Genomic DNA, 18688 nt, shown 5'->3' on the forward strand with positions numbered 1-18688 from the left:
TTCTTTTTCTCTGAAGCCTTCTTTTTCTCTGAAGCCTTCTTTTTCTCTGAAGCCTTCTTTAAGCTCTAGCGGTAATAGAGAACAGTCCGCTTTTGAAGTTACTGTTACCTTCAACCTGAAGTTGAGACAAATTCTATCAATTATGTGAATAAGGATAACATGACGGCGTATGCTTGATAATCATCGCTTTGACTGCATCTGTAAGCATGATCGGTGGTGCATTCTGCTTATATGAAAAAGTGTAAGCAATCAAAAAAGAGGCGCGGTTCGACAATTTTAGTCAGCTTAATTTACGAACATTTAATTTTAATAAAAATCAACGCCAGGAAAAAAGCTGAGAAAATATTAAAATTAACGCCAAAAAGAGTAGCCTCCGGCGGGGCTCGAACCCGCAACCTTTCGGTTTTCTACGTCGTAGAAATCCACTTTTTCATAAAAGCCGAATGCACTGCCGATTATGCTACAGAGGCGGAATTACTTATGGGCCGGGATGGAAAAAAATATATCCATAACGCAATTTTCCCAATGACAAACACCGCCTTCAGAAGTCTGATAATATTTGATAAAAAGGTTCGAGAAGGGGTTCGATGTACTCTCTGCCCCGGACATCGCTTCTCACATCTTGTAAGTTCTACACGATGCAAATTTGGCTTGAAATGGCCTTTCAATCCTTATAAGTAGCTCACTTCCTTCCTCTTGTACGAGATCTACCCATTATAAATTATCCAACATCATTTGCCCTTTGGCAATGTTTGTGCCTTCTCATTTTACGCCTTTAGCTTTATGCTTTTCAGCTTCCGCTGTATTCTCAATGCATACAAAAAATGCAGCTGATAATTTCTCGCCACCAGTACGTTATTCGCCTCCGACGAGCAGTTCAGCGAACCAGTTAAAATAACTTTATAGCAATGTTTAAAGACCATCAGCAAATAGGCTCGTTCATGGTCATCATTTCTACAGTATGGAATTTAATCATGATAAGCTTGCACCAGGTGAGCCTGAACCGATCTATTTGGATTCAAAGGAAAATGAAATTGATATAAAACCTGGCTCAAACTTTGAATCACGATTACGTGAAAGCGCAATAAACCGTGGCGTTATTCCTCATTCTTAAATTGGTAGTAGTAGTATGAAGAGCGATCAAGTAAATAACCATGGAGTTTGGGCATCATCAAGCCCAACGCCTCACTTGGAACCTCGGCGAGATGGATCATCATAGCTGACAACCGGTCACCACCATCCATGAAGGGAGGCGTGTTGTTGTACGTGCACGTGAGCGAAATGCATTGATTCATTTACGCGAGTAGAGAGACGCGTATGTAATAATGAATATTCATGCATTCACTCAAAAAGACCAACACTTCTTTCCCGCAAGACATACACCATCACACACCCCAAGGATGAATATACCCAATGACGATCACTCAAAAGTCCAAACCGTTGGATAAAAGCTTGGTGGATGAGCTGCTCACTCAACGTAGAGATCGTTTCAGACAATTAAAACAACAAGACCAACATGACCGATACATCATCATTCCCACTCCTACCTCGAACAGCGAAGATGATTCGAACGAAAAGACAAAAAAGCAAAGTACAGCTCATATGCTGCTGAGAATGCTATGTACAGGCTTCATCACTCCGATATGTCAGCCGTCCTACAGCGGAGATCCCAATACGCTAGAACGAAATGGATTCGGTATAGATGATGCTATCTCCTTCGTCAAGAACTTATTGTCAGAGAGACCAGATGTTCTCACGCATACATTCCACACCAAAGGATCACTTCCATCATCTTCATCAATCAGCACAACTCTGCTGCCATGGATCTTACCTCGTCTCCTTTGTGCATCGGCAATGTCATGTAGCGGTAAAAGCGATACAGCAACAAGTGAAAGTCAGAAGCTTACGCGGAAACTCGTACAATTGGCGGTCATGGTTCTGAGAACATCAATCGTAAAGACATCAGGTGGAGCTGAAAAAGCAAGGAAAATAATGGAAGAGGTACTCAAAGCTTCCATCCTGGCTTTGGCAGGAATTGGTGTGCCATCATTCGACAACAGACAACCTCCGCCATTGCAATATACTCCTCAACAGAAGGTAACACCAGATGCTCCTTTTACCATATACCTCGGCCCTTCCTCACGAGAAGATCACATTGACATCGCGAAAGCACAAGGGAGCATGTCGGAAGGCATCGGCGGTGTATGGATGCAAGAAGATCATGCTACATTTACACCTCCATGGAACAATATCAGTCAACATGAACGTTCTCAATTAGCTCACGCTTTGTTCTTCAATACTTGTGATGTCCTCATTCGAACGTCTCTCACCTCTCCTGAATTGTTTGCAGACCTTGGAAATCTGGCGGGTGACCTATTGTACAGCAATTGGGCTTGTAAGATCGGAGATGAAATGCTACCGTGCGGCAATCTCCACCAAAGTGTACAGGACAGAAGAAGAGAGATCATCAAATATGCGATTCTTGCAAATACTATCACCCTTACGAAAGAGACAGAGGAAAGGCTGCGCTCAGTGCTCCTTGAAGAAGGAACCAGCGCCACAAAGTCACAAGGTAAAAGAATGAAACCACACGGAAAGCTGCAAGAATGGAAAAGAGGAATCAACGGAAAGACTGAGAATTTGGGAGAATCAGCGCATCATCTTCCTTCGCTAGTTTCAGATGGGCTTTCAAAGAGACAAAGGACGACACGTCTTCTTGCTAGCCAACAAATTATCAAAATCGTCGCAAAGATGCTCATGGAAGGCGAGAATAGAGAGTATCGAAGGTTTGATCCCCTTTTCGCCGGTTTTCATACTCTCTTGAAGACCAGCAATGCAAAGGTGAAAGAAACAGCTTTGCTCTGCCTGCTGGGTTTGGGTAACGTCGTTTCTACTTTGAACTCAGAAGTGGAAGCCAATTATGTGCAAGGCAAGGTATTACAACTTCTAACCTTACAGCTTGGTTCTGATCCTTTGACGAAAGCTGTAGCGTTTTCAGCAATCACAGAATTGGCTACAAAACAACAATGCACAACTTTTCAACTTCTTGCCCCTCATTTGAGCATCATCGCACCTGAGATCGTTGAGAGGATGTCCAAAACGCCAACCCTATTCCTCGAGACGCTTCAATTGACCATGCAGAATCAGTCCAAGTTTCTGCAAGCAACTTTGCAATTCACTTTACCACGCATAATCGAAGTGCGAGATGACAAAACGCTCAATTTGATCGCAAAAGGGATTGGTTTGGATGTGCAAACGATGTGCTTCAATAATGCACCTGCCGTTTTAAAAGCACTTTTGATGATTCTTCCAGCAACCAAGCGCGATCATTGCATGCAAACGTTCATTGACAAAGTTCGTGGCTCAGGTGCTGACCCTGAAGGAAGAGCGAATGACGGAAATGTGGGCGGTATCACACTCAAAAGCTTGTTGAAGGGATATTCAGTTGAACTGCTGGGACATCTTGTAAGCAATCTCGGTGACCCCTTACCTCTTCAACGCAAACGTGCTCAAGAAGGCCTGCAGTACATGAGTGCAACCTTGAAGGATCGTCAGAGAGCAAATTTGTCAACGCAAAGTAGGAGCGTTGCACTCTCTCAATACTTGAAAGAAGAAATTCTCGCGATTCTCTCATGGCTCAATGAGGAATTGATGAACGTGCACGGAAAGAAGACCATGTCACACAAAGCCAAAGTAGCTCGTAGTATTGGTGCCTTGATTGGAATTGTAGGCGAATCAATCTCAAGTGTGACGCCGCAATTGATGGCAACTCTCAATACAACAATGCAAGTCAAAGAGTTGATGCTGCCCACACTGGAAAGCTGGAATACATTCGTTACGATCGTTCGTGATGAGAACACCGGTCCCTTTATCGGACAAACTGCTGCTGCATTTCTGGCATCGTGGCCAAAATTTGGAAAGGCAGAAAAGGTTGCAGCAAATAGCATTTTGACGTATGTTGTTGTTGACAATTACGCCAAATTTGAGACATATCTCAACAACGGAGAATTTCCAAATTTGTCAGAGATCAAGAAAGACATTCCAGAAGTATGGGAGAAGCTATCCAGCTCGGCCAAGAAGCAAACCCCCAAGAGACCTGACGAAAGATTGGCTGCAATTCTTGGCCGTGTTGCCAACGAGAATGCGAGTATGTGTGGACAAGCATTACAAGAGCTTCGAGTATTCCTCCTTCGCGAGAACAATTTCTTGGATGAGGCCACGACGGGTAACGTATTCGAACCTGTGATTGGCAAATTGATCCGTGTACTCTTTGAAACTATGGCAAGAGATGATGAAGATATTCGAGATCTCAGTCTTGAAAATCTTGGAATCGTTGGCGCGATCGATCCTGATCGTTTGCCCGTTCTGGACGAGGGTCAAAAGAACGTCCCTCTAAACGACTTCAACGACAAAGAAGAATTAACCACATATGCTGTTTCTTTGATTGCAGATGTTTTGGTTGGAGCGTACAAGGCGACACATGATACAAAGCATCAATCTGCTCTTGCTTATGCTATTCAAGAATTGTTGAAATTCTGTGGTTTCAGCACCGCCCTCTTACCCGCTGGTTCGGCCTCTACTGCTAATCCTGGAGGTGTTCGCAGAGAAGGTGCAAATACGGGTAGCGTCAGCTTAAAGACAAGACAACGTTGGAATGCACATTTAGCCGTTCACGTAGAGACATTGGCACCTCTGCTCGAATCCAAGTATCTCGTTCATCATAATGAGCCGGCTGTAAAACCTAGGCCATTTTATAATTCAACAAAAAGTTTCAAGGAATGGTTACAAAGCTGGACCAATAGCCTAATCATCGAGATAAAAGATGATCATGTGGCTGCACTCTTTGACGTCTTTCGATCAGTCATTCGTGATCATGATCTGAGCATAGCCCAACACATTCTACCAGACTTAGTCCTCAATGCTGTTGTATCGCAAGACGAAGGAGATGCTATCCATGACGTACATCAAGAAATCATCGCCGTCTTACAGGATCAGGTAGCTGACTCTCCTAAATTGCATTCAGAACGTGCGGCTCAAGTAATCTTTGGTATCCTAGACCATGTAAGTGTTTGGCAAAGGGCAAGACAACGAGAAAAAAGTCGTGGAAGCGCATCTACAGCTGCGGAAGGTGATGCAAGCAAATCCAAACGAAGCAGTCGTAGAGATGCAGCAGAAACGGCAATCCAACGCGTTGAGAATTGGATGGCAGATATACCTACCGATTTGATGGCGAAAGCTTCTTTGCGCTGTCGTGCATACGCAAGATCTTTGTTGAATCACGAAAAACGAATCAGACTACTTCAAAGTGTCTCAGAAGATGGAGAATCAAAACCTGAAATTCAAGAAAGCCTTGAGGATGTTCACTTGATCTATGCCAATCTAGAAGAACCAGATGGAATGGAGGGTGTTTCATGTTCTGTTTTGCGACCTTCACTAGATCATCAAATCCGTGAGCACGAAAGCACAGGACGGTGGACATCAGCCCAAAGCTGCTGGGAAGTCAAGATCCAGGAATCACCGAAAGATTTAGACTTACACATTGGGTTGTTACGCTGTTTACGTAACTTGGGACATTACGATACGATGCGAATGCATATCAGAGGAGTGGTGGCAAGTGCAGGTACGCGGAGCGATATTTGGCAAGATCGTCTATCTGCATTCTACGTTGAGGGAAGCTGCATCCTTTCGGATTGGGATGAAGTTCGAAAATCGATCAATACATCAACACGTACGACACAGCTTGCCATGGCCCGTGTCATGTTGGCGATGCATGATCATGATGTATCAGCTTTCCAATCGTCCATCAAAGATGCAAGACGTTTGGTCGGCAAATCTCTGATTGGACGAAATAAGAGTAAAAGTGACTATCTAGGAGAATACGAAACTGTTTCCCAATTACACATGCTACACGAATTCAGCATGATTGGACAAGCCCTAGGCTTGATCGATCACGGAACATTGAAGTCTGGCTTATCCACCCTTCCTTCGACAGACTCTTCTTCAGATTCTATCAATGACCTCAAGAAAGCGCTCCATATTCGTCTCAATTCAACATTGCCTTCTTTCCGTACCCGAGAGCCTATTTTGAGCATGCGCCGATCTGCTCTCAGCACCCGATCTGACGAAAATTTGAAGGTATTAGCAGGTCAATGTTGGATCGCAAGCAGTAAAATCGCTCGACGTGAAGGTCACTTGCAAACGTCATACTCTGCCGCTCTCCAAGCATCCCAATGGAAAGTTCCTCTGGCATTCGTGCAACACGCAAAGTTACTTGCAATAAATGATCAAAATCAAGCAGCATTACAAGAATTAAAGAATTGTTTGCGCAATGCTAAAGGTATGGATTCAAGTTGGAATCATTCTTTGGCAAATGCACATCTTTTCTGTGCACGATTAGCAGAAGAATCTGGACGACACCATCCCAACGAAATTGTTGAATTGTACAAGCATTGCTCTGAGTTGGATCCCAACAGCGAAAAGATGTGGTATCAGCTCGGACGATATTACGATCAGTTACAAGAGAAAGACAGTTCCGACCAATCCGGAGCGCGGATTGGAAACCCTCTTGTTCAGCATTACAACACCTGCAAGTACTTCTTATATGCTGCCAGTTACGGAACAAAGTACTTCTATCGAACCGTACCTCGTGTCTTAACAATCTGGCTTACGATCGGTGATGATGACGAGTTACTGACGGCTTTACGCAAAGCAGCCGCAGCTGCAGCAAGTACGGCAAATGGTGCGACAAAGACAAAAACAAAAAGCCTCGATAATGCATCTTTGGAGCACATTGCGCAATTCAAAAAGATCAACGATATGATTCGAAGGACAACCAGGACTATTGCTCCTTATCAATGGCTGGCTGTATTCCCGCAGTTGGTATCACGGGTTGCTCATCGAAACGAGAGCATTTGGAAGACTTTGCAGGAGCTCATTGCTCATACAGTAGAAGTCTACCCTGATCAAGCAATGTGGATCATGGTTGCTGGTCTTCAAAGCACAGATAGGAGTCGTAGAGATCGATTTTCGGAGATCGTGAATCGGGTAAAAACAACAGTGAAATCCGCAATTGAAACGCGCCATACTGCTAAAACAATTGATCAGATGATCAAGATGGCCAAAGAATTGTTATATCTTTGCGATTGTCCCGTGGATGCAGAAGTGAAAAAGATGGAAATGAGCAGCAAATTTCCTAGTCTTCTCTCCCTAGCACGCAGAGGTGATGTCATTCTACCAATGCAAAAGAGTCTATCTGTCACAATGCCGCCAACATTTTCTGCCGATAGGGATTACAAGGTATTTGATGACGACATTCCACGGATTGTTGATCTTGACGAGACGATTGAAGTGATGCATTCGTTACAAAGGCCAAGGAAGATTATAATCAAAGCATCAAACGGTAAATCGTATGCCTTCTTATGCAAGCCCAAAGACGATTTGCGGAAAGATGCTCGTTTGATGGAGTTCGATAGTATGATCAACAATCTTCTTCAAAGCAATCCGGATTCACGTAAGCGAAGGCTTTACATTCGCACGTATGCCGTTGTCACTCTCAACGAAGAATGTGGGTTGATCGAATGGGTGCCAAACACCGTTGGATTACGACACGTCTTGCATCGTCTTTATGCAAATCGCAATATCCATCTCTATACTCAACAGATCAAGGTGGATATGGAAGCCGCTAGAAAAGATCCAAAGAAAGCAGGAGAGATTTTTACGAAAAAAGTTCTCTCAAAATACCCTCCCGTATTCCATGAATGGTTCTTGACAATGTTCCCTGAGCCATCTTCATGGTTGATCGCTCGATCCAATTACGGTCGTACACTTGCTGTTATGAGTATGGTCGGTCATGTTTTAGGCTTGGGCGATCGACACGGAGAAAACATCTTGTTCGATTCCGTTTCTGGCGATACGGTTCATGTTGATTTGAATTGTTTGTTCGACAAAGGAACAACGTTCGAGATACCCGAACGAGTACCTTTCCGACTTACGCAAAATTTAGTCGATGCTTTGGGTATCACGGGCGTTGAAGGCGTTTTCCGTAAAGCGGCCGAAATCACGATGAACATTCTACGTGAACATAAAGACAGTTTGATGAGCGTTTTGGAAGCAATGGTACATGATCCTTTGGTTGAATGGAATTTGGAAGGCGGAAAGAGTAAAGTGACAGGTTCAAGAGCAGATCCACGTGTTGCAGAAGCAAGGAAAGCATTGGATCCTATCAGTCGTAAACTTCTTGGTCAATTACGCAGACACGGTCATCATGGTGCATGGACATCAGTTCATTCGACGAATGCATTGGTGGATGCATTGATACGTGATGCAACTAGCAGTACTTTGTTAGCACAGATGTATATTGGGTGGGCTTCTTACTTGTGAATACAGTGTAAATTATTAATTCGAAACGATCATTCATGTATAATAATCAAAACAGGTTTCATTCTCAATACAACACACAGGTTGAGGGTCCATATCATGAGTTGAAATGAGGTGATGACAGAATATGATCAATACAAGTACAAAATATAGAGCAACTAACTAAGCAGTACGAAAGAGGCATTATGCAAGATAGAAAATATTAGTAGTAGTACAATAAAGAAGTGTGACTTTTGTCAACTGTCATACCTACGGTAGGTATGACGATTGCATATAGATAACAGCAAGAGGAAGAAACGGGGAAGGGTCAAAAGATATTATCACAAACGAACGCTAAACATATTAAGCGCATTACGATCCGATTCATGACGTTCAGGTAAACCTTTAACGTTTAATCCTAAACCTGAAATCGTACCGTTTGTTACCGTTGGTGAAGCTTCACCTTTTGTTTTTTCACCGCCCAAAGGTGATGGCCCTGAAGGTTTGCTCGAACCACCGGCTAAGCTTAGCAATGCACCAACTGCATTTGCACTGTCTTGACTATCCGAAGGTTGCATTTCATTTGCACTTCCACGAATGGCCGATTCACGCGGTAAAGTAGGGCTGACCAAAGCACGAATCGCACTGGAACGGCCAACGATGGAAGAATATTGCGATGTGGCAAGCGGCTGTAGTGTTTTGACATTGCCGTCCAAAGGATCAGAAGATGGCACAGTTGTGGCAACTGATGAACTATAGCCGCTTTGGTATGAGTTGGACTTGCTTCCCGAAGGCGTGCCTGAATAACTTGATGACCGTAGACGTTGTAGCTTTGGTCTGATTGGCGCTCTTTCGAGCAAAGCAGATGCAGTGCTGATAGCAGGATCAATATCACTGTCTTCAGGTAACGAGCGCTTGCGAGGATTTTGAAGTGGGACGGGCTCTGAAGGAGCTTGCCTTTCGATCTCTTCACGGACAGGCGCTGGCTCAACAAATTGGGGTTGATGAGAAGCAGCAACACTACTTGGGAGAGTGGTAGCGGGACGTGAAATTGGCGAATCCAATACGTCATCTTCATCATCTTCGTCCAAGATATCAGCGTCACCTTGACCGTCAGGAAGACCATGTCCGGCACGATTGATACCGTCATGGAACGAATATTCTTCATCGTTCACCTTTAAGCCCCATTCACCGCCGCCTTCGCCGACGAAACGAGGATCTTCGCTTACACGGCGCAAGCGGCCTTCACGTACATCTCTTTTGGTGAAATAAGAAATCACATGAAGTTTACGTCCGGAGGCCGTTGTGATGGAGAAAGATTGTTTAATCAATCCTTCGGGTTTGTATTGATTTGAAGTTGGTCCGTCATGGGTTGCATTGTTGGACTTTTTTCTGGCTTCTAGTTCACGGTAAGTCAAGAAACATCCGCTTACACGACTTGCGCTCCAAACACGACCGTCGGTCCATCTCTTCATTCCAGCTTCTTTTTCATCCCATGCGAAAACACATCCACTAGAGACCATATCAGCACGTTCTGCGTCCAAGAGTCTTCTAGTGACTCGTCTTGGAGGAGGAATAGTTTTGCTCTGCAAAGGAGTGTTTTGTGGTGATTTGGGCGAAGATGCATCGGAAGGAAGATCACATGCAGATAATAACAAGATTGCATCATGTGCTGATTTTATATAACCGATGTACGTCGGTCGTTGATCACCCGGTGAACCCATATGGATCATATTTGGATCTGCTAGGTAGTGACCATCATTGCGGAGGCTATGCGGATTGTATGCATTTGAAGGCATCATATGCGGTGGCGGGTTATTGAGCATTCCGATCGAGCGTCTGTGCTCCAATGCAGGATGAGACGCAGGCGGATAGCCGTTCATCATATTATGCATACCTTCTTGTTTTGCAATCATTACACCATGATCGTTTCCCGGATATCCTCCCATTTCTCTCATTGGTGGTTCACCGTATGTATATGGACGTGGAGCATGTTCGTTCATATATTCTCTGTGATAATAATTCGATCTTGGTACTTCATCGTATCGTTCGTATTCGGTAGGCGGAGAGTGATAGTTGTATCCGGCGTGATGAGGGTTTGGTGGCATACCATATCCTGATGGTGCGTTCATTGACGGAGATCGATCAGGGTGATGATATGGTAGAGGGGGTGCTCTTGCTCCTCTTACTTCGAATGCTGAAGGAGGACTGTTCATAATCCGATGATTTTGATGGGAGGAATGCATGTGATGCAATGGTGGAGGAGGAGGCGGCAATGTTGAACGCGCGCTTACAACTTCCCTATCGTCATAATCACGTTGATACATCATAGTGTTTGAGTCGGTGATGGTATCAAAGAAGGAAAGTATGAGGATGTGAGTGTTGAATGATCCTTGTTGAGGATATTATTGCTTATTTGCGTGTGTATATGCTGCGTGACGAGAGCGGACGCAGACTGAAATCGAGAAGGATTGATTTGAGAAGTATCAATCCGAACACATACGTAATTGGAAGATGGTTGTTGTCAAACAAGCGATCGGAATGTCTCCTTCGGACAAATAAGACTGGGGGAGGGGGAAGAATGCTTGTTTGAAATAAACACAAGATTTGCGCGCAAAAGAAGAGAGTTTTAACACCATGTAACTTAGATTTGAAATCTAGCTTTTTTGCATGTAATGCATATTCACTCTTCATCTTCCCAATCGGAATTCCACCTCCATTTGACAAGCAAGCAAGGTAAGTGTGAACCGATTTAAGGATCTATTGTTTAAATGGAGGCAAACCCTGCTTAAAAATCTTTAATTTATGTCAAGAAAAAGAAGGGGGGTATAAGGTGTGTTCGGTGATTGGGTGTATTCAAAGCTTTACACGGGTCCAATTAAGGTGAAAAAGAAGTTCAATATGTTTATTCTTCTTATTGGTGGTGATCGCACGCATGCAGTAAAATGCATGCATGCAATAAACTCTTATTTTGACTTTATTGTCCTTATCCGATACCTTTAATTATTAACCTATGAGATCATACATGCACCTGAATGAAAATTAAAACTTTACTCTGCTCTTGTGCAGGCAGGGGGTACTAGACGCGTCTTTTCTTAAAACAAAGCGGCTTTTCTCTCCCTCTCTCTCTTGCTCACGTATTCCGCTCAATGTGGGTGAATTCTTCTCACACAAAATGATAGAGTGATCGAGTCTAAGGGAATATCTGGAAAAGGTAAAGAAAAGAAGATTAGAATTGATTAGCGGATATTAGTACTAGAGAGTGAGAATGTGGGAGTGAGAGCAAGTTGTGTCTTGCCCGTTTGTGCACTCGGCAGGGTCCATGATGAGATGCAGTTCACTCTATTGTTTCCCGCCCGCACTTAAGCAACCAGTCCCCTTTCTTAGCGGAGATCGAATATTTAAGCGCTGCGCTTGTCTTGTGTTTTTCAACGTCCGTCAAAAGAGGCGTATGACCTGCATACAAGGGTTTTAAAAGCTGTGCCACAACAATGAACGCGACTAAAATTAAACACTTTTAGTGCATGTTCGGGAAATCGTGATGAAGATCGTGATTTGATAATAATGCATGAAAATTAAACTTTTTTCTCTTGTGTTTTAGACTTCTTTCTGTGGAGTTTTAGGCACTTTTTAAGCTTTTTCAAAACCCATTTCCGGTCTTTGTTCGGGCATGATCAATGGAGTAACATACCTTATTTTAGAATGTATATGCATTCCTTCTTTCACCCATTGTTCCTTGTCATTCAACAACGGATATAAGAATAAAACGCCGCGCTAAACAAATTCATCATTAAAAGAGAAGTAAGTGGCGTAAAGGCACTGATCGATCGGCAGGGGTCATAATTGGTCTTAGGCACACATTACATAAATTTAAGAAAAAATAAGACTATGATCGAGAGAAGAATTTCAAATTTGATCAATTACGATCAAAATGGCCGTCTTATTTTATAAGTCTTAAGGTAATGAGGGTAATGCATTAAGATGAGTTTATATTTAATTTATGACACATTATTCAACTTTAAATGACGAATAATTGTTTCATTAGCGTATAGTATGCATTGTTGGAACATGGCTTTTCACTTCTTGATACCCCTTTGTGTGTGCTGCAAAACCGGCAATTACATATCACTAAAACTTATGCTCAATCATCTTAAATAAACTTGCATAGATTGAGATTAAGAAATTGTTTTAGCGCCCCTTGAAAAAAACGATAACCCTACATGCCCCCGCTTGCTTGACAATCAATCCTTCTCACACTAACCGGAAGTGACGGAAAAGAAAGGGAATAAGGAAAAATGGAAAAATAAAAAAGAAGGAAAAGCAGAAAAAGGAAATATCGGTCATATTACGGACTTGTGCGTTACCTCTTCAAGAATGGAACGGATCCATCCGTCACCGCTAGAAGATAGCTATCGGTGTTCACTCCATAATAAACAAACACCTACACACCTACGCTTATTCGGATGCGAATCCCAACCGGATACCAAAAGACAATAAATGAAAATGATATAATTATTAAAAATAGGGTATGCTTTAAGTGATACAAATGAAAAAAAATGCACAATGATCATGCGATTATACAATCTTCTTTCTTCTTTTTATCTTCTGCTTCATTGCTCATATGCATTTTAGCCATCTCTTCCGCCAATTTAACTTGTTCGGCTTGTGATAAAAGTCCTTTCTTTTGTCGGGCTTGCATTGCTTTTATCGCTGAAATATGTTCGCTTTTTGCTCGTCTGAAAAAGGGAGGAAAAAGAAAGGGGGTAAAAGGGAAATGAGTATTTTGTTGGGCGAATGAAAAAAAAGGCTCGAGATGATGATAAAGCCATAGCTAAACAATCATGCCTTGCCAAAAATTGGTCTGGGAACCCACTTGTCCATCTTTCTCTCATTCGATGCTGCATGAATAGCACGGATCGGATTCAGGCTTTCGGCCTTTCCGTTCAATTTGCTTTGCTTTTCCATAGGAGCTTGTGGTTCGGTTGGTTCTTGTTGTAAACTAGCACGCTTTGCTGCAAGTGAATCGAGCAGTTTGCTACCGGGAGAAGATGAAGAGGCAGACGAAGATTGTTTTGCTGTTGATAATGAGGTGCATTGATGTTGAACGGGCGCTCTGTGAGAAGGGCAAAATTGCTGACGACATTGTGGACATTGAATAGGCACGACCATCAATTTATGACATCTCTTTTCGTTGCATTCATTTTCCCGTTTCTCCTTCTTTTGTGCTTGTAACTTTCCATCTTTTCCCAATGCTGTACATTCCACTAAACCCGTCTTAGGGTTAGGCGTCAAATGAGCATCCATTGCCACATTTGGATCTTCATCACGCTTCCATTGTTTTGGCGGTTCATGACAAAGGGGACATTGTGGAACGACAAAGTCTGGCGTAGGATTTGGGCAATTATGACTTGCGGATTTGTAATGTTCAGAACAGAATTTGTTCTGACAATCTGCACAACGAAAAGGCAGGAAATCCTCTCGATGGCAATCATCCCAATGACATCTTTGACCGATGAACATCATTTCACTTTGATATTGACGTTCTTCTGCCCGAACACGCCTAAGCGATGGAGTGGATGTACCATTGCGCAATGTTGCATCCAGGGTAGTATTGGACGTTGAAGCAGCTCCATTTGTGGTCGTCATGATTGCTGATGTGAGGTCGAAAGCTGATGTTGCAGTTGCATCTAAAGGTGGCGACCTCTGTATATCTATGTCTGATGGTGTTTCCTGTCCAAGATGCTTTATTCTTACTCACCGATACTTCTTTTCCTCTAAGCTCACCTTTTTCACAAAGGTAGAATCGAAAGGAATGATGATGAACTCCACCGATGATTCTGTCAAAACCTTAAAAATCCTTAAATCCGGTTTCAAATTGGGCGTAAAAGGGCACGATTACGCAGCTCTTGGCGTTTTCTGTCGCACGACTTACGCGTCTCCCGATCCCTTAATCTATAAATTCCGGAGTAATCGCATTATATAAGCGACATTATTACCCTTCATATGAGGAGGTGGTCGATGAAGATGTCGAAGAATGATTCGATTGCATTCTCTACCACCGTTTCATGAATTAATTATCCATTGTACCGATCAGACATGGCTCGACTCACTTTATCGCAATGGCAAGCATCTCGAGGATGGGTTCGAATGCATGAATTGTTTGCTGAAATAGTGTACATATGATAAAGAACTTCAATCTTGATTACAATTATGTAGAATAAAAGCAAGTCTCTCTTGCTTTTCTGTCTCAGGCAGAACTTGCCCCTTAGGCTCCCATTCCACTATAGCCTGTCTCATCTCTGCTATATAGGGTATCTCAGACGTGTTGTTTCCTTGTAAATCTCGGAAAAGTGCTTTTGTCAGTTGATTTGCCCTTGCATTCGATTTAGGATTCGAGTCTTTTGTTGTCCAAATCAGGCTTGCAAGTTGATTGATCGCAACAGCAAAAAGGAAGCCATTCCTTACCTTTTGAACGTGACCGCTAAGCAAAGCCAATGACATTCCTCGGATTACGCTATCATCAACCTCTTGTTCAGAAATGTATGCTTGAATTCCATTTGGTGCATCTTGTGCTGTAGTCGTGATCGTTTTGAGATAATGTGCATAATCGATCCATAATAATCTCCTATACTCCACAGCATAACGCATTTGCAGAGGTACCAAGATCGCTCTCCCAAACAATTCCATTCCAAACGAAATACCATCGTACAAACCCAAAAGATCCGTAAACAATTGATAAAAGGGAAGCAAAGTTCCAAATTGACGATGACAAGCATTTTCAAGATTTTCACTTTGCATCGAATCTTCATTAAAGTGTAATATGTTGGCAAGCTTGAAAAGCTTGTCCAACGAATCTGAAACTTGTTCATCTCGATACAGATCACGACCGGTAATCTTTCCGGTTGCACGGGTATCTCCAGTTTCTTCTTCCAGCATGAACACTTTCATTATACCCAGATATACTTCAGATGACGAAGGGAGAGACGATGTAGATTGAGTATCGCTGTCCCATAAACGTAAAGCAAGCGATAAAGAGCTTCGAACGATTTCTAGCTCGTTTGCGTCCCAGTCTTCTGATAGTGCGTTTGGTCTGTGTAAAGAAGCACAATTGCCAGAATGCAGTAAATCATCAAAAGCAACGAAAGGCCAATCTTTCCGTAAAGGCAAACCGGAATTTGCGCATTTCCATAATGGAACTCCGGAAACTGGATCCGTCTCCACTTCCTCGTCTTCTTCATCGATACTTGAATAACAAATGGTGAACAAAGTAGTCGTCTTTTTCAATGAATCAACTGAAGGACGAAGCGGAGCAACGTTTTCCTCTTTCTTCTGTCGAAGAAGCTCAACTAAGAAAGGAGACAAAATCTTCAGTTCCTTTGCCCCATCGTCGCCCAACTGGACGGGAAGGTATTTGAGCAGTGCATCTCTAACAACCGCTTCGGTTCCCGGTGGCGATATTGTGAGAAGCTGCAACCATTGCAGCTCTCCTGCTTCGACAGCTTGCAGATTCACGTAAGCCTGGATAATGAATTCTACGATAGATCTTTGCACCTCTGTCACGCCAGCTTGAATGGCAGATTGATTAGAGAGATGTTGCCATGGAATCTCTCGCATCAGCAATGCAGTGATCGAAAGTAGTTCACTGGAAATCGCTGTTGAGTCTTTGGTGAATCCAACGGCCGCATTGGCAGCTTGACATAGTTGACTAATATTGATAAGGACCGGCAATTGCGAAAGCCAAAACGGTTCTCCTTTCCTGCTTTTCATTGCATTGAGAAGCATATCCGTATGGACGGTCATGCTTGCTTTGATATTGGAAAAGAATTTGGTAGCCTCACCAACGATCACGCCTTCCTTTGACTTGACGTTTCGCAAGTCTTCGATGCGATTAGCATTGGCGCCTGCTTTCCATACTTCCAAGAGATTGATAGCATCTCCTTGTGCAGACAACGTAAGCACGTCACCTCCTTCTATGGCTATATTTGAGAAACGCTCCAGCATTGCGGTGCTCAGCTCAAACCATTCTGAGACTTGACTCCAAGTGATATCGTGATGACCATGCGTTTGATGGGCATCAGTAGCACAAACAGTCCAACTAGAAAACAATCGCAAAGCAGATTGTAAGGTTTGAAGCTGTAAAGAGCGTAAAGGGGAAGGGCTATCTTCCACTTCAAAGTGACTTATCCATTCCTCGACGCCGATAAAGGCTGTATGACTGTTGCTATATGTATTCGCACCAATGCCATATCGGCCAAGTCCATCGTATACGCGCAAAGTAAGGTCCATATGCTTCCAAGAGTGAGCTTGTGCACTTGTAGGTGCAGACCAAGGTGGAATGGCAATGAAATGAATAAGCTTGGAGGTAATGCCGCCATCATAAAGAATAAGTGCTAGCTCTCTGCCGCCTGCGATCAAGCATAAGACGAGCTTGAGCGCGAGAATGGAAGCTTTCACATCTCCTTCTTTGGCTGACCAGGTCTGTTTTAGAAGATATTTGTGTAGAATGCCGAGAAATTGTGATGGATTCTGCAGAATTGCCTTGCACATATCTCTCGACCTACTGGCAAGCTGCGTGAGGATCTGCAACGAGTGAACAGCTTCAGATAAGGTCGTAACAGGAGAGTGTAGAGAGCTCAACAAAGCATTAACAGCCTCGCGTAGCACTTCACGATCATCGATGGTTGGGATCTTTTTCTTCTCTTCAACTCCTTCATCTTCTGAAGGTTGAGTGATATCTGTGTTAGCTTGCGGTTTTGATCGGCACAATGGAACTTCTACCAGAAGAGGTAAGGTACCAGGACCACCCAGCCTAGACGATAAGCACTCTCTGATGCAAGTCAAAGCAGCTGACCTCACATTCGGTCGCCTGTCTTCAACGTACCATAAAGCAGTGATGCATGCTTGACCGCGCAGATTGGTCGACATAACTTCCTTCGAGATCTTTTGATTAGGTGAGTCTGTTATCAACGCTCCCGCATCGACTTCTTGATACGTCATGGCAATCCTTCCGAGCGTCTGAAGAGCTATGATGCATTGAGAAGAGGCTGTACTTCTCGAAAGATGTAATAGCTCTTGTATCGTATATCCCGGCTTATCTTGATCTTGTCCATGATTATGTAGACCTGCAAGTCGTGTTGTATTATCCTCAATGCTCGTATCAATAACTTTTCCGGAAAAGTCAAAGCGGAATGTGGAAGGATGATTCTCGTCTTCTGTCTGATCTTGCGTCCATTTCAGTGCATCTGGCATCCATTTAGGCTCATGAGGGAAGTATTTCTGCCGTATATATTCAGGAGATTGTTCTTCAGGTGTTTCTGCTTGTAATGCATCTGTTTTAGGCTCGATGGATGTAGTTGATACAGCTGCATCATGGTTCTTCTCCTCAGCCTTCTTTCGCCGATTTTTTAGTAGCTCCAGTATATTCGATCCAAAGGCTTCCTTGATATCTTGCATATCATGCTCTATTTCATCGGCTGACATTGCTGCTATCTTTGCCTCATTCTCAGCTGCAATAGACTTCATCAGGGCTTCCAAGCTGCCTTCGATAGCATTACTGTTCCCTTGTGAAATCTGGGTGATGCTGCTTGTAGGCTGTTCCTTCGATACTGCTTGAATGCTCGGCGGACGTAAGCCTTGCTTTAACAAACGATTTTTTCGAAATGCAGACATTGGACTGCCATCTTCATCTAGCCAAATTTCATCATCAACGCTGGGCTTTGCAGCTTGAGCAGGCTTTTTTGTTGGATGCCCTTGTTGCACCGGCTTTGCAATGCCTGCATCTCGGTCAAGCTGTCTTCGAGCCGCAAAGCGTGATTGACCGGCTCGATCAGATTTTGATGCTGAAGTGGAATGATTGACGGGTTTGCGTTCCTGGATTGTGCCTATAAGAGGCAGGAAAGAAGCAGATGCTCCACCCGCATCAATACCGGGAGCTTCTTCGTCGTAGTCTTCTTCTTCAAGCGGAATGGTGAATCGTTGTTGTCGTGCTTGGTTTGGATTCTTTCTCCCGCCTTGTACATCTGGACTTTCTTCTATCCTGACCGTTTTGGACTTCCTTGCTCCATTATCTGGATCTTTCTTTAGGACAGAAGACGGACCAGGTTTCACTTCTGCTCCAATCGTCGGAGGCAGTGATCGACTCGCTGTGGCTGCAGGTGCATGTGTAGGTTCTCCATCCTCTTGGCTGTGTAAGCTATCCTCCTCATCGTCATCGACTATATCATACTCTGGTGGAAGATCTCTCAAATCAGACAGGCTAGGTCTAATTTGCTGTCTTGCTAAATCAGACATGTTTGTCGTAGTGATCGATGAAGAAGTTAAGATTGAATATTAA

General features: G+C 43.4%; 4 protein-coding genes and 1 non-coding gene across 5 annotated transcripts; 1 reads left to right on the top strand and 4 right to left on the bottom strand.

Annotated features, from left to right (window-relative positions):
* Window positions 1–368: 368 nt before the first annotated feature.
* FA14DRAFT_t4 lies at window positions 369–470 on the bottom strand. Its single transcript has one exon. It is a non-coding gene; the product is annotated as a tRNA-Lys (tRNA).
* Window positions 471–2757: 2287 nt separating this feature from the next.
* FA14DRAFT_118905 (uncharacterized protein) lies at window positions 2758–8379 on the top strand (the record flags this gene model as incomplete). Its single annotated transcript, XM_025496321.1, has 2 exons — window positions 2758–4567; window positions 4610–8379. The coding sequence occupies 2 exons, from the start codon at window positions 2758–2760 to the stop codon at window positions 8377–8379; spliced, it is 5580 nt and encodes a 1859-aa protein (XP_025358735.1).
* Window positions 8380–8460: 81 nt separating this feature from the next.
* FA14DRAFT_160005 (uncharacterized protein) lies at window positions 8461–11074 on the bottom strand. The gene has a single exon (XM_025498488.1). It carries the CDS (start codon window positions 10683–10685, stop codon window positions 8697–8699), a length of 1989 nt encoding a protein of 662 aa, XP_025358736.1. The 5' UTR covers window positions 10686–11074; the 3' UTR covers window positions 8461–8696.
* A 2001-nt stretch (window positions 11075–13075) lies between these two features.
* Window positions 13076–14181, bottom strand: FA14DRAFT_160006 (uncharacterized protein). The gene has a single exon (XM_025498489.1). It carries the CDS (start codon window positions 13999–14001, stop codon window positions 13195–13197), a length of 807 nt encoding a protein of 268 aa, XP_025358737.1. The 5' UTR covers window positions 14002–14181; the 3' UTR covers window positions 13076–13194.
* Window positions 14182–14491: 310 nt separating this feature from the next.
* On the bottom strand, window positions 14492–18661 carry FA14DRAFT_188436 (uncharacterized protein). The gene has a single exon (XM_025501655.1). The coding sequence runs from the start codon at window positions 18643–18645 to the stop codon at window positions 14548–14550; it is 4098 nt and encodes a 1365-aa protein (XP_025358738.1). The 5' UTR covers window positions 18646–18661; the 3' UTR covers window positions 14492–14547.
* Window positions 18662–18688: the final 27 nt, after the last annotated feature.

Source organism: Meira miltonrushii (assembly GCF_003144205.1).
Source record: "Meira miltonrushii strain MCA 3882 unplaced genomic scaffold FA14scaffold_1, whole genome shotgun sequence".
NCBI lineage: Eukaryota > Fungi > Basidiomycota > Exobasidiomycetes > Exobasidiales > Brachybasidiaceae > Meira > Meira miltonrushii.

What these genes read in the sequence shown, in the direction of transcription:
- FA14DRAFT_160005 (XM_025498488.1), bottom strand. Translation starts at nt 10,685, where the DNA reads ATGATGTATCAACGTGATTATGACGATAGGGAAGTTGTAAGCGCGCGT.
- FA14DRAFT_188436 (XM_025501655.1), bottom strand. Translation starts at nt 18,645, where the DNA reads ATGTCTGATTTAGCAAGACAGCAAATTAGACCTAGCCTGTCTGATTTG.
- FA14DRAFT_160006 (XM_025498489.1), bottom strand. Translation starts at nt 14,001, where the DNA reads ATGACGACCACAAATGGAGCTGCTTCAACGTCCAATACTACCCTGGAT.